The sequence below is a fragment of the Marmota flaviventris genome, chromosome 11 (genome assembly GCF_047511675.1).
Source record: "Marmota flaviventris isolate mMarFla1 chromosome 11, mMarFla1.hap1, whole genome shotgun sequence".
NCBI lineage: Eukaryota > Metazoa > Chordata > Mammalia > Rodentia > Sciuridae > Marmota > Marmota flaviventris.
The window spans coordinates 35,619,881-35,635,434 of record NC_092508.1 but is presented as its reverse complement, the minus strand read 5'-3'; the positions used below and the strand labels follow the sequence as shown (position 1 = coordinate 35,635,434).

General features: G+C 36.1%; 1 protein-coding gene across 5 annotated transcripts in view; it reads right to left on the bottom strand.

The window, feature by feature from the left end:
• Window positions 1-3,205: 3,205 nt before the first annotated feature.
• The window catches only part of Ftcdnl1 (formiminotransferase cyclodeaminase N-terminal like), a 35,314-nt gene continuing 22,965 nt past the window's right edge, over window positions 3,206-15,554 (bottom strand). For 3 of the 5 annotated variants that reach the window (XM_071618954.1, XM_027925015.2, XM_071618955.1), the window contains 2 exons: window positions 13,053-13,238; window positions 3,206-4,209 (listed from right to left, as the gene is read on the bottom strand). In XM_071618954.1, coding sequence (XP_071475055.1) covers window positions 3,773-4,209; window positions 13,053-13,238 — 623 coding nt within the window. In that variant the 3' untranslated portion in view covers window positions 3,206-3,772. Of the gene's footprint in view, window positions 4,210-13,045; window positions 13,239-15,554 lie in introns of all 5 variants that reach the window. The other 2 variants (XM_071618956.1, XM_071618957.1) reach the window with 1 other exon arrangement.

The following is a 15,554-nucleotide window of genomic DNA, read 5'->3' as shown; positions in this document are numbered from 1 at the left end:
GGGCTGTCATAGACAGTAACAGCAAAAAGCAAGCCCCCTTCCTTTCTCCAGCCTGCAGCCTTCCCTGTCTGGCACCCCACATATGAGAGCCGAGCAGAAAACTAGTTGGCTAAGAAAAAATGTGGTTTGCAGAGTGCCAACATCAGAAAGCCGAGTTATGGAAGAGTGGGTGCAGAGCTGAGAGACAATAGATTGAACATACACAAGAAAATTGCAGAAAGAGAAATCTGTCCCGTGTTTAGGTCTGTTTCTCACATCTTAACTTATACTAAGCTAATTTGTCTCAAAACATTACAACTAGGGACAAAGAAAGTTGGCAGAATAATCCAAAGACAGTCTGAGTTCCACCCCAGCCATGCTCACTGGCACATTTGCTTACATTTTCAAGAAGCATTCTAAGAGATTGCTGTTATGTCCTAATTGTTCTTACCTACAAAAAATGGGCTCCTTGGAAGCCATGTGCAGCTTGCTTAAAACAATAAGCTTTTCTAACCCCCAAGCACAACGTACTCTGGGAGCATGGTCTGGATGCTTATCAAACAAGTTCCTGGGCCATTCTCTGAAGTCTCTGGGCAAGTACAAACAACAGAGTCAAATAAATGCCTTTAAAAGCAAGGCAGTGGAGCACGTACCCTGTCAGTGAGATCCTCATATTCCCACAGAGTAAACAGTAACATGAGAATATTTATATGAAACAAAACTGTCTATCAAGCCTGCTTTGGCTCAGCCAGAGGGAATGATAAATTCCTTGCAGATCTCTCATAGAGTGGTCCTTTGTTGACCACGGACGCCACTTCCAAGACAGTACAAACCAATTACAGAACAAGGCTTTTCATTATGTCAGGGAATGAAAATATTACCCCCCATTTTGTTTTATTTCACAGTTATATTTTACTTACCCCCCACCCTGGCCTTTTGTTGAAATATTTTAATTTATCATGAGACAAGCCAAATTTAGGTTAGAAACAAATGACACCCCCCACCCACCCATACACACGCAAACAAACCTTATCCCCCTCATAGTCTAGCTTCTTGCTTTCCTTCTCCCTCTTTAAAAAAAAAAAAAAAAAAAAAAAAAAAAAAAAAAAACTCAAAGCTAAAGTTTAAAGTTGGGTAGAACAAAAACACTGAAGAGTTGATTCAAGATAAATTTTATTTGTCCACATGGATGTGGGCCTATCCACAACTGGCACAAGTCATGGGCAAAGTCAGCTGGCAGGAGCGAGAGGTGAAACCAGCTGTGAAGCCACACACCATACAATGTCCACTCTGTGGCAAAATGAATTTTTAAAAGTACTGAAGAAACATGTGTACAAATCTGGTCTGTTTCCAAAGAGACCAATCTGAGGTAAGGTTGACATGAGTCAGGGTAGAGGTTTGCTCACTTGGTCAGGTTTCCTTAATCTGATGGGATAATCCTTCCTGGTTACTGCAGATCCCGCCCAGCTAATTCTGCCAGTTCATGCACAGCAAGAGCTGATGATGCCATGCCCGTCCATGGGAAAACCTCAGCAATCTACAGCTGGTTCAGACTTCCTGGAGTACCATGATGGAAGGATGGGGAATCAGAAGACGAATGAGACAAGAAGTATGATTGTGCTGGTTTTGAAAATTATAATAAAATAGTAAATTATTGTTTTTAAGTAGTTGGATCAAAGGCCAAATTTTATCAACTCTATTTTAAACTAAAACCCCATTCTAAACCAAATTTCATAAGTTAACAGCGGAATCCATCATAATAGATTCAAAAGAGAAAACAGTGCTCATATATTTGTATACATTAATGAATATTAGAAATTGGCCGACTTTTTATTTAGAAACTGTGGATTCAGTGAAATTACCTTATTCAGATGTTTGTCTTTTGTTTTTCTTAACTTTTTTGGAACAAATACATGCTTTTTTTTTCTAACTATGATAATTATATACAATATAAATTTTATCATTTTGATCATTCTTAAATATGTAATTCAGTATAAGTATATCCATATTGTTGTGCAATCACTACCACCATCCATCTCGAGAGATTTTTTTATCTTTTAAAACTGAAACACTATACCTAGTAAGTAAATGTATGGCTACACATAGGTCTCGAGCAAAGCCAGCAGTCTGGAACACAGAGAAAAGAACCTGGAGAGCTTAACCTTGGTAACTGGAAAATTAATCCACCTCTCTTACAACCCCAAAAGAATCAATGGCATCTTATGCTTTTATCCCCTCTCTGCCATTCAATACAGATGACTCCAAACTGAAGAAAAGTTCTAGAATATATTAGCAAAGACTACTACTAATAAGTTTCATTTTTATGTTATAGTTTACAAATGTTTATTGCCCCCAACACAGCTCTTAGTGCAGAAATTAGTTTCCCTGTTTCATAAATAATGAAACTGTGGCTATGTAGGGGATAAGAATAAGGACCAGAACCAAGTCCACCAACCCATTGTTCAGTGCTTATTCTGCTGGGTCACGTGGCTTCTGTCAAAGCAAGGAGGAATGAGGACTTATCATTTCTCTGTCATGACCCATCAGATCTCAATGGACAGCATTTTCCTTCTGCACCAGAGCAACTAATATTCCTTAAATATGAAAAACACACCTAGTCCATCATTTTTTATCTGTGTTGTAATTGTATAGAAAAGAAGATACAAAATCACAATTCTGGAACAGGGCAAATGAAATCAGACTCAAATGTAAGTTAAAAAATATTAGATCATCAGATCCTATAAAAGATTTGAGTTTGACCTCTTTTTAATCCCTTAAAATAGACTTGTATGTTGTGCTCTTTTTAGAGAAGTTCATTATCAGTTTTGCTAAAGAGAATTAGTAGAAAAATTAATTTCTCTGAGATTTAAGAACAGAAAGCATTTATACTAAAATGTTTCAAATACTAAGGATTTATGTAAAACTGTTGGAATCAACAAGTAGCTTCTTTTACTTCACAAAGAAGTAACATGTTTTAGTTTGTTTCAAATAAAATTTCTTCCACTAGTATCTTTCTTTCTGTTTAGAAGTACTCAATTTCTAAACCTTTAGACTTTCCATTTAAATTACAAAAACAATAAACACTTCCTTGAAGTTATGCCCAACACCACCATGCTCTCTCCCTACATAAACAATAAAAACCTGGATAAATCTGGCTTATGGAGTTATCTCTGGGATGAACAATGGGTCGTTCTAAATGTAGCAAAGCCAGAAAGGACAATCATGCTTTGAAAGAAAGATTTTATTTTATAATTGCTCCACTTTTTAATCACTTAGTACATGATTTTCATAAATGCACATTTTAAAAAATTGACTACTCAAAAAAAAAAAAAAAAAAGAGTTGAGTACAGAACTTGGGAATACAGAATTCAGGAAAATCAGGCTGGGAGGGTAGGGCACTTGCCTAGCATGCACAAAGCCCTGGGTTCAGTCCCAGCAATTGTAAAACAAATTGTTCAGGAAAACCAAATTGAGTCTATTGTTGTTGTTGTTGTTATTTCATAAAGGTGGCTCAGCAACTATGGCCACCTTACTCAGGTTATTCAAAATGGCATCTAATGTACTTGACACAGAGCAGGCTCTCACAAAGTTTTGATGGTGACTAGAAACATCACAGGTGATTATGGATGATCTACAAGCATTTGTTATTGTTGTTGAGGAAATAATGCTTCCAATTTTTCAATACGCAGATGCAACCAAGTTCTTTGTATCTTCCTCTGATCTTCATTGATCAAAAGTAAATTTTGCAATGATTGATACGTTTCTTTAAAATTTCAGTGAAGCCTTAGATTGATCACATGAAAACACCTTCCCGAATCTTCCAGAATTCCCCAATATTTTCCTTTATAGCGTATTCAGCACAGTTCTTGCACTCCGGGGGTGTAAATCCAACTAGCGCTCTTCCTATGGTACCAATTCCCTGATTACTTGCCAACTTTTTAACTTGAGCTTCTATGTAATGTGGAGACACATAAGAAAAACGGTCTCCAAGAACACTATAAGTCACATATTGAGAGCCTTCTGAGGTGTCTGTAGTTTCTTGGTTTTCAAAACTCTCTACGTTGCAAGCTATCTCAATTTTCCCTTCATGGGGAAAAGCCATTGCTTGGACACCCTTCAATCCATGTGCACTGGATCCTCGAATGGCATGAGCTATCTCTCTTCCCACAGACAAGTCTTGAGAATCTATTGTAACATTGCAGTTCATCACATATGGGCTGGCACCAACACCTAAATCATTAGAAAAGCATCTTAATAGAGCAGAACAAAGGTCTCACCTCAAAGATTCAATTCTTCAGTCAATTTTAATCAAAAGAGTGTACTTTACTTGGTTTAATTTTAAAAGAATACAAATATTCCTCATTTTAAACTCCAGGATTTTCCAAAGGTCTTTTTTAAAATAATAGGCATTTGAGCTACAAGCAGAGAATTTTATCTACTCTAAAGTAGCAGAGGGATGTTTAATTCCAGAAGAAGTAAGAAGAGCCCAGGCTTTCTAAAATAACAACAGAGAACAGAAAGCACAATTATGAATTCAGTATCATCAGCTATATCAGGCCTTGGCTTTCACTCATCTCCACCGCCATCTCCAGAGACTGGAAGTCAGTGTCACTCCTATGGGTCTCAGAGACAGGAGTAAACCATACTTCTGTACGTGCCACTTTCTTCCCAAATGCCTGCCATCATGGATTAAAATGAACCTCCACACCAAATCTTGATTAGGAAAAAGAGACAACTGAGAAGCAACTAACGGCCTCAGGATTGGGAAGGGCAAATGGACTCTGGTGTCTCAGATGATGTGAGTTTGGAAGGGTTTAGAGTGCCAAAGACATGCTCATGCCCTTCTTTTGCACAAACTATTGCAGGCAACTCTTTCTTCCATCCCCAGCTTCTTAAGAGACTGGGGCTGTCACTGCCAGCCAAAGCCCTGTTACTCTAGAGCTCAGGGGCAAATGTACTGCTTTTCCCTGCCTCAGGGATGGTGTAGCTCACATTACATAAATAGCTCTCCTCTAATTATAGTTTACATTATAAGATGGACAACTTGGTTAAATTAGCATTGGTATAAAAAGCTTAGGTTTGCAGTTTCCTCAATTTGGGGGAACCTTACATTTCTAAAAGCAACGTTGACTACGGATTGATGGGGATAAAAAGCTGACCTCATCTTCAGCATATGACAATTCCTTAGCTACTATTTCAACATTATTTTACTGATATTGCTTTTTCTGGCTACTTTCAAACTTATTGCTTATTATTTCAATATCCATCAGAGAAGTGCTTTCTGTGTTCACTCTCCCCTAGACCCTGGTGGTTTGGGGGCTTTGTTGCCTAGCCTCGCTGCCTCATACTAATAGACATTTTTCAGAAAATCAGCACACGGAAACCACATTTCATCTTTTTCCCACACATGTACATAATGAAACATTTCAACTCCCAAGGCTGGGCCTCTTTCTACTGGGAATTCTGCAGGAATGAATCAGATTACAGTATTTCCCTATAATGCTAATTTCATAAAAATTAAATTTCCTAACAGTCAATACATCTTTCTCTTACAATCTCATACATCAATCATTTACTCTAAATATCTTTTAACTTTTCACAGAGTACAACTAGAATTTTTTGTTGATACTCATTAATAGAAAACATCCAAACACTGTTTTTCTTTCCACTACCCCTCAATAGGTAATGTTATAAATAGTGCCATTTCCTAAGATCTGTTACACACACCTTCTTCTGACTCAGGAAGACATTTTTACCACAGTTCTAACAAACAGGTGCTGCTGAAGAGTATATACACAGGAAAAGTATATACAGAAAAGTATATACATGAGGGGCTGGGGATGTGGCTCAAGGGGTAGTGCACTCGCCTAGCATGCGTGAGGCACTGGGTTCGATTCTCAGCACCACATAAAAATAAAATAAAGATATTGTGTCCACCTAAAACTAAAAAATAAATATTTTTTAAAAAGTATATAAAAGCATACATATTCAAAATATATCCCTAGTCTAGTGTACTTTGCTATTCCATAGCTTTGATAGGCCAAACCAACATTGAGAAATTCACATGAGGCTTGTCAACTTTGGGAAGCAGGTCACTTTCAAAAAATATTCCTTCAGACAGACCCAATAGCCTCATTCCATACTTCTGTGGGACATTACATCTCTACAGACATGGTATTCTTCCTGTATCCACCCTGAAAATTCCAAGGCCTTTTTTTTTAAACCACTATGTGACTAGTAACTGTCCCTTTTTAGTAGAATTTCCAAAGTGATCATCCCTGATAATAAGGTGAACTCACTACTCAAGATAAATCATTAAAGATCGAACAAGTTTAGATGTTAAGAGGTAAGCACAAAGGTTCCATAAAGAATGCATGTATACAGTGCCCTAACCTGATTTACCTGAATAAAATAAACTCTATTTTTAAAATTCTTTCAACAGTGTAAACTTCATTATTTCTTAGAGAAATAAAATGAAACATCAGAAATAATTAAGAGGCAAACAAATAACATAGTCATTTTTTTCACATATGCTCTTGATATGTATATTTTAAATTCTATCAAACCTCATCTACACAAAAATTTTATTTGGTTTTATTGCTATATCTCACTCAGGCAGTGAACAGAGACAGTTAGTGAATCTGAGATGTTGACTTAATCAGGGTGGCAGTTTTCTCTCCAAGGGGTTATGAGGCCATGACCCATTTTTTTTTTTTTTTTCCTCAGGAGGGAGGAGGCAGAGGAAGAAAGAAAGAAAAGAAAATGTCTCTTTCTGCCCAAATTCATGCTTTTCCAATTTCCTCCACTTAATCTTTCCAAGTCAAAACCAATATGGTGATCCAATTATACCGAATCAAATTCTGCATTTAAATCCAGCAGTCCCATTGACCTTATTTAAATGCTAAATTTGATTTTTTATGTTAATTTAAACCTACTAAGAAGGTATTTTAAATGAGAGAGATAATTAATCCCAGCAAATCGAATTTCTAGTTAAATGTCATATAATTAAAGTAATTCCATTTTTTGCTCTAAAATTAGAAACCTGATGTGAAAGTTTGTTTCTCAGTTTGCGGTTTCGCTCCTCTCCTGCCTCCTGCAGATTGGCACTCGGCTGCTCTGGTGGCAGCATGAATCCCCTCACTGCAAGGCTAAAATTCCAATTTTATTCCAACGCAACTGTCACAACGCCCTGAAGCAAGCTAAAACAAGGAAAGAATCTCTGGTATGGTTTCACTTTCCATGTGTTCTTTAATGAAAAATTTATCATTCTAAATATTGGTGTTTACTCCTAGTTAAATACTTTTTTTTAATCAAAAAGAAAAAGAAACTGAGATTCAGTTGCTATTATTTCACAGAGAAATATAACAGGCCTGATGTTCTCCTGACAATTCTGTTATTTTCTGGTGTGGAAACACTGTATTTACCATATACTATATGGCTGGTGATTCAGATATTGTGGAGACCTTATGGTGAACTGATATAGATATAAACCCTTTGTGCCAGATTGTTTAAGCAGGGAAAAAAAAACTCAGATGCACTTAATTAACATCTGATGTGTAGCTTTTGCAAACACAAATGCAATATTTGTGTTTGAGCACTGACAGTAATGACTGTGAACTATGCTATTAATGTCTGGTTTAAAGATGCTTGTGGTAGGACCACGTCTGGAATAACACAAATAAAAAACTGTATTCAGACAAAACAATAGCAAGGAGCCCACTCAAAAAAATGAAAAAGCAGCACTCAGAAGAAATACATGTATTTTTTCCCCTTAAGATCAAAATTATTCTCAAAAATAGTTCCAGACACTTATCATTCTCAATCAATCAAAGGTGAAAAAATTCTATGTATTTCACTCCATAGAAATGAATTTCAGTTTAGGAGGTCAGAAGTTGCTCACGAATATCTTCAGAAGTCCTATTTATTGTATCAAGCCCCTCTTTGGTGGCTAGTATTAACTCATGCACAAGAGGAGGTAATGTTATAGGTACAAATATTTGACAATTTTTGTACTTGAAAAGAGATTATAGATTATAATTTGTAGATTATATCACAGTTTGAGTAAATAGATTCTCTTTGACCAATTCAACTCCCTCATTAATTACTTTTTTTCCTGAAAACCTGCTGGCAGGTTGCTGGGTATAAAACATGAAGAAGGTTAAAATAAGGTAAAATTCTTGCCTAACTGTGGTATTCACTTTAGATTAACAAGCAGAACAAGACATTGGACTTGGACCTCAGGCTCAAAAATATAAACAGTTATTACACCAAAGAAATTAGTTATCATTACATATTGGGACTTTAAATTTTTTTTAGAACATGCACTAAAGAAAAACCACAGCTGAAACTGGACATTTGATGACTAAAGCCATAAAACAAACATAATTGCTAAGTCCAATGCCCCCATAGCAGGAAGAATGCAGGACAGTCATCCATGTAGCTGAACCAACAGAAAGGAAAGCTAAGAGAGAACAGTGCAGTACAGGGATGGGAAGAGCTCCCTGTGGATCTGAATTCAAGTTCCACCTTGACAGGACACTGTCCCTGCTCAGCTGTCCTGCAAATGACTACGATGTATTCCTGCTCCAGGAGGAGGTATAAACCTCAATTTTTAGACCTTAAATCTTTCAGAGTCACAATAATTCAGAAAAGTTTTTTTCAGAACTGGGTACACATTAACGTCATATAATGAAGCCAGACCAGATGAGGGGACCCCCAGGTGACCTGCCTGCTCCCCAGTTTTTCGACTGTATGACAATGCCCTTTTGGAATTCACGCAAAATCTAAGTCATCATGTGTCCATTGTAGATTAAACACTTAGTTGCATACTGAGACCTTCATTTCCATTATCCCAAACAGATTTCTGGTAAAAAAAAAAAAAAAAAAAATCAAAAAAATAATAAAAATAGTCTTCTTAAAATTAGACTTATTTTAAAATTAGGAATTATTTTCAAAGACCAGGAGAATGTTTGGTGTGGTGCAAATTGGATTATTCAATGTCCAGGAAAGTGCCTGATGATGCATTTATTATTTATAGCAGAAAGAAGTAAGCAAGGGAAGCTTCTCAGTAAGCCATTTAAATAACTAACAGAAACTCCTGGTTCCAAGATGTACCAGTTACCTCCCTCTATGATTCCTGAGGCATCAGACGAAACTACAGTTCAAAGAATTTTCCCTGTATTTCTAAACAGTGATGCCAAATCCAGGCCATTCATACAATATATCAGACAGCAATGTTTAAATTATCCCATAAGTGCTTAGGCTTTCTAAATATGTATGTATAAAGTATTTATTTATAGAACTAAAAGTATCAACTATTACTACTTTGCCCTTATTTATGTTCCCCATGAGCTGGCCAACTACAAACTTCTAGAAGGAATTTGGCTGAAAAGATTTTGTGTGTTTGGCACTAACTAAGGGTGTTAACCATCTCTGAGCTCACTTTTTTCTCTTCTGTTTATAATATTCTTCAGGAACTTCAAAACAGAATCCTGTATCCTTATAGATTCTGCTTCCTCTTGGGTACTGTCACTGGCATGTTGACAAATTGTGTTCAGTTGTTAGCATCAGTCATATCTATTAAATTTTTTCAGGAAAAGACAAAAACAATATGTTTAGGTTCTTCTGTTTTGGTGAGTGGAATGGAAAAATATGTTGGAAAACACTGACATAACAAAAAAAGGTTAGAAAAATAGATATAAAGCCATTAAATTTTTTAAAATAAGGGGAAAAATGCTATTACTGGCAATGAAATTCATTGAAAAATTTGGATGAATAACACTTCTACCCTACTGAAACAAGAGTTATAAATTCTATTTCAATGGCTATTACTTCAAAAGATGAAAACAATTTACTTCTTTCTAGATAAAATGTTTCTAAGAAAGAATATGTGCAATTAAGGTAACCTAAGATTTCAGCTGAGTCTTAAATTCCAATGACTATATGTTTTGGTGGATTATTAGAAATGAATTATTCCTTCTTAAAGCATTTTATTTTTCTTCTACTAGCACCCTCCCTGAGCCTCTTAAATAAGGGCTGAATGATGGTCAACTCATAATATTCACGTTTCTTCTGCAAACTCATTTTTTACTTTTGGTCAGCATATCTTGGTGAAAAAAGACATCTGGGAAAAGATTTCTGTTACTTTTCCCTTCTTATCACTAATTATATATCAAATCTAATCTGGATAAATGCATTGAAATGTAGCTTGTATAAAATTAACCACTGATAAGCCTTAATAATTATCCTTCAAGGAAAATGATGGCAATAATCAGAAGATTGATTTAAATATGTCATGAAAATAAGCTGGAAAGTTTAGAAATTTAAAAATGTTTTTCTAATGCATATGTGATATAAATTAAATACATAAACATATGTATTTTACAATACTGAGATCATACTATTTATACCATTTTTTTATGCTTTGGCCTTGACACGGGCTATTCCCTCTGCCTAAATCTCCTCACATCTCCAATGTGGGCTATTGGACTCACTCCTTCCAGTCTGTGTTCCATATACTGATTGTACAATGAGGCCTAAATTGGATCACACATTTTAAAATCATAATTTTTCTCACCGAAGAATTTGTAATGCCCTTGTTCTGTTCCTTTTTTTCCTTCTTTCTTTCTTTTGGCTTTAACACTTATTACTTTTTAAAAAACTATACAATTCATTTATTTATTAAGCTGTTTATTTTCTGTCTGTTTCCTTACTCCTCCCCCAACTACTAAGTTCTTAGAGAGCATATGAATTCTATTTTGCTCACTGATGATAATGCCTGGTAGTTTACTGAATATGTATTTGTTGCATCAATTAACTACAAATTCTCTCTATATTAGATTATATTTTCCATGTCTAAAAATTCTTCTAAAACTTAATTCTGGAGAATATGACATAGCTAATCATTCCCAAATAACAAACATTTACATTGTTTCCAGAATTTGCTCTCATAAATAATGCTTCAATAAATACACTGATGCTTAAGTACTGATACCTTTTATTATCTCCTTAGGATTTATCACTAAAACTGGAATTCCTAAGAGGCAATTTTTAGAGCTCTTGGTACATTTCACAAACTCACTTCCAAAAAGTTTATACCAATTTACACTAGCATTGGCAGAATGAGTGTCTCTAACTACATCATCACCAGTACTAAATATTACCTTTAAAATATCATCTTTAAACATTTTTGTGCCAATTTTGGCATCTTAAAGTTTTAACTTGAGATTTACAGATTTTGATGAAATTCTGCATGTAAATCACAGATAACCATGTGGAATAAAAATAGAGAAAAATCAGAAATCCCCCTGGGTTGTCCATTTCAAATCAAACAATATAAAATAGGTAATGATGGAGTACAGATACTGATTATTCCAACCACAGGTAATCAATCAACAGATCAGACTGGAAGCAATGTTCACCTTGATTTAAACAATTATATAACACATTTGTTCTTGGGAGATTAAATATGAATAGGGATGATATTAGCATTTGGTCTTAAACTCAGATGTGACATACAGATCAGTTTAAAATTCTTCCCAAAACTTATTCTGACAGCACAACAAAAATAAGAATTGATATGTATGCTGAACCTAAGGCTAAAACCAGTTCTGTACTCTAACACCAGAATACCTCTTCCAAACTCTTGTCCACTGACTGTAATCCCAGCCCACCTGGCACTGAGCTGACTACATTTGTGGTATAATTCCTTCAGTCTTTAGGAAGGCTCAAATTAGAAACCAGGAAATAGATTTCTGAAAATTTAGTCATAAAACTTACACATCTCCATTTGTGAGACAAATCATGGAAAAATATGTCAAATTGGCAGAGAGCAATCAGTTTCTTCCTTTTTTCTCTAACAAAATACTGAACAAAAAACATCTATAACAACATTTTTATAAATCTCCACTTTATTGGGAAAGAAAAATAACCCTTTAGTACTACTGTGTTGGGCACTTAACAGACATTATTTCAACTTCACAATATTATAAGGGAGACACTAATACAATGTCCACTTTATAGATGTGGGAATTAAACTTTTCTGAGATTGAGAAACTCTCCAAGGTCACACAGACCAGGATTTGAACTTGGCTTTAAAACCTGTGTATTTCATTGCACAGCTCTAGGTGATCATATGTATTATTTATTTAAGAGCAGAATTCTGGAGTTATGTCTATGTGTAAATGATTCTGAAGGCTTTGGCAGAGCTGTGCCATAAGAAATGTGTATCTTATGTTCATCCTCCTGCTCCTGGGGTATTTGGTATTTTAGTAACTGCTAAGGTATTAGCTAACCACCCAAATCTGACCCAACATGGCTTATTTTGTGACATTTACACAAGATTTTTTAGATGAAAGAATCAAGACTCAAAAGACCCTAGGATAGTGGAGTGCAGGTAACAGGGTCAGGACTTTGCTTTTTCTAAGGTAATCCCTATAGAATGAGGTGGGGGGTGAAGGCCAGAATGTCAAAGGGAGGCAAAAGTTGATAAGATCCAGGGGAAACAAATACCTTTCTCTCTGGTATTTCTGCTCTCTTGTTCTAGAATCCCATTGTCTAGAAAAGCTTTGCTCCAGGGTGCCGCTAGAACGGACTTGCAGCTGTAAGCACCAACTTGGTCATGCTAGATGCCCAAGTACTGAAATATCTTCCTACCAGCTAGAAGGAACCTTGACCTAAGTCCGCACTCCCTGTATCTCCCGAGTATCTTCATCACACTGGGGACACAGATCCACAGTCAGAAGAGATGGGGCCTCTAGGATCCTGACACCAGATCTGCATCCATTCTTAGTCTCAGAGGTCATGTTGCAGGGTTTGCTATATATCTTTGATATTCTCCCTGGGTGCCCCATCAAATACCTGACAAGAGCTTCAGTAAGGCTCACTAGTAAGCTTATGAGTGCCTAGTATGGAACAGAACTGAAAAAAGATCCTCATCAGGTACAAGGAGAAGCCACTAATGTAAGTAACTCTCCTATCATTATAAGGGCCTGACCAAACAAGGGGTTCTCAGGATGCTATTATCATGAATAGAAAAAAAAAAAACAGAACAGAGCTAAGACCACACTTAGAACCTGTTACACCACATCTTCGGGCAGGTGCAGCTCCCAGGTCAGGCTCAAGAGCACTGAAATCCCTCCTTGTGAACCAGCCCAGCTGCTTCCTTCTCTGAACAAGACTGCGCTTCTTAGGCAGGTCTGCTTCACCAAAGAGAAACACACTGCAGCCAGGAACGTGCAGGACCAGGTCCTTAGCGAGGCCTATAGCATGAGAAATATTAACAAAATCAGGCCCAATAAAATAAGAGAAAGTATTTAATTTTTGCTATGGTAGTAAAATGAAATTAACAAAAAAATTATCACTTTAACCACTTCTTAGTGTACACTTCAGTGGCATTAAGTTGCATACTGTCGTGCAGCCATGACCACTAATACATAGAATTCATACAAACTAAAAAAATCAAAGTTTGAGCATAATTAATTTTCCCTCTACATTAGTCCCATATAAATGTTTTCCTCTAAGCAAGGAAGCTTGAATTTCTAACCCATTACAAATCTAATTTCACAAAGAAAATGTATCACTTAGATTAACAAAATCAGGGCTTTCAATTTTGAACACTTTTACAATAGTCCCAATTTGTATATGTTATGAGGAGATATAAAAAGTTAAAAGCACAACAGCTAGATCTTCATTGTCTAATATGGTAGCCCCTGGCTACATATGCTATTTAATTTTAATTTTTGTTAATTGAAGTTAACTAAAATTTAAAATTAGGGGTTTTTAGTTGTACTTGCCACATTTCAAGTGCTCAATAACTGAAGCTCATGGTCTTCATATGGATCATTAATGTCATCACTGAAAGTGTCATTGGATAGCTCTGGGAAGATACTCTGTAAGGAATCCTAATACATAAACATAATTGGAGGCTACTTCAAAAGATAGAACATTTTCAATCTTCCTTTACCATTCTTTTAAACATTTGGATTCTCTGTACCTGACTTAATCTTCTTAATGCACAATGAAGAATTTTTCTCCTGTTTTTTCTAGATTTCTAGGTCCTTCAGAGGACCTGTGCTTACAGCTATCACATCTTTCCAAGGGGCTAATTACAGTCCACTGGCAGCAAGTATAGCAAAAGCATACATCTTTCTGTCTGATAATGTAAAATGTAGGTACTTAGGGACTTTGGGTACAGGCCTTCAGGGCAGCAGGAAAGTGGGACTTCTTTATTTGGAGGTACTTCATGGGCCATCAGAGTTGAGATAGGGACTCTGTCCACAATAAGCACAGGAACCTTCCCAACAACAATTTTAGGATTTGTTATTTGTCCATTTGTTTCTAGTGTAGACTGCCTTGTTGATGGAAGGAATGAAATGTGAATGACACTAAAAAAAAAAAAAAGGTTTTGTACAACTAAAGGCACAAAAAATCTTGGGAAATGTTCTTTAAGTCAGCAGAGACTGCAGCATTGAAAGCCCATGATGTTGTAGACACCATGAAGCTCAAAAAAAAAATCTCCTAAATTTATTTTAGCTTAAGTCATTTGTGCTTCTTTAACATCACTTAAGATACTAAAGGGCCACAGTTCCTAGGGGAAGGAATGGGGACAGAAGCCAGGGACACAGTCAACTGAGGTTAAGGAATTACAAAATAATGTTTAAGCACTTAGCTAAATTGTTCCTCAAATCTGGAATGGCAGTGGGAAGGAGGAGGTAAGAGAAATGGGAGAACATAAGGAGAATTAAAATGTTAAGTCATCTGAACATCTGACCACTATCCAAATGTTTCTGGTCACGTATATCTGCTCCAACCAAAACTTAAGAATGACTCACACTTTGGCTGCTACAGTAGCCTAAAGCATAAAATACAATGCCTCAGAGTCTCTCCCACTAAATACTCTAACACGTTTTCTGGCTTTGACCATCCAGGTCAGCACCTTTATCTGGAGCTATAATTCTGGAGTACTGTCTATGTTTATATAGCCCAGAATATCTGCTAAGGAGTATTCCTGAAGCTTGGCTTCTAAAGGGCAAAGCACTGGGACATATTTGCAGTAGCAACCCCTACCTGTCAGCAACTGGTGGGGATTGAGGTCAGGGGTAGAAGAAATAACATATGCATTTAGGCCAGGATTGAATACCATAGGGTTGAACACCATTGCTGCTCCTTAATAGCTATTAGGATCTTAAACAATTGACTTGACATCTCTGAGTGTGAATTTCTCTGTCTGTAAAATGGAAAAGAAAAATAGCTCCCTCTGAAGCACTAAAACATTATCTAGAATTTTGTCAATTAAAAGATAAAATAAATGTTTATCCTGCTTTTCCTGTATGAATAGTATTTCAAAGAAGTCAGAGGGCCCAAATTGATGAGGAAAAAAATTTAAATATTTTTAAAACCCAAGGAATAAACATAGAAGTAATGATAGAATCAGAAAACCAGCATTTTGCACCCAAAGAGTCAAATTGCTTTAGCTAAAGATTAGCAGTGGGTAAAAATCTCCTGAAAAGTCCACTAGGAACTTTACAATGGCAGACAAAGGCAATTTTTGTTTGCATCACCAGAAGTGATATAAT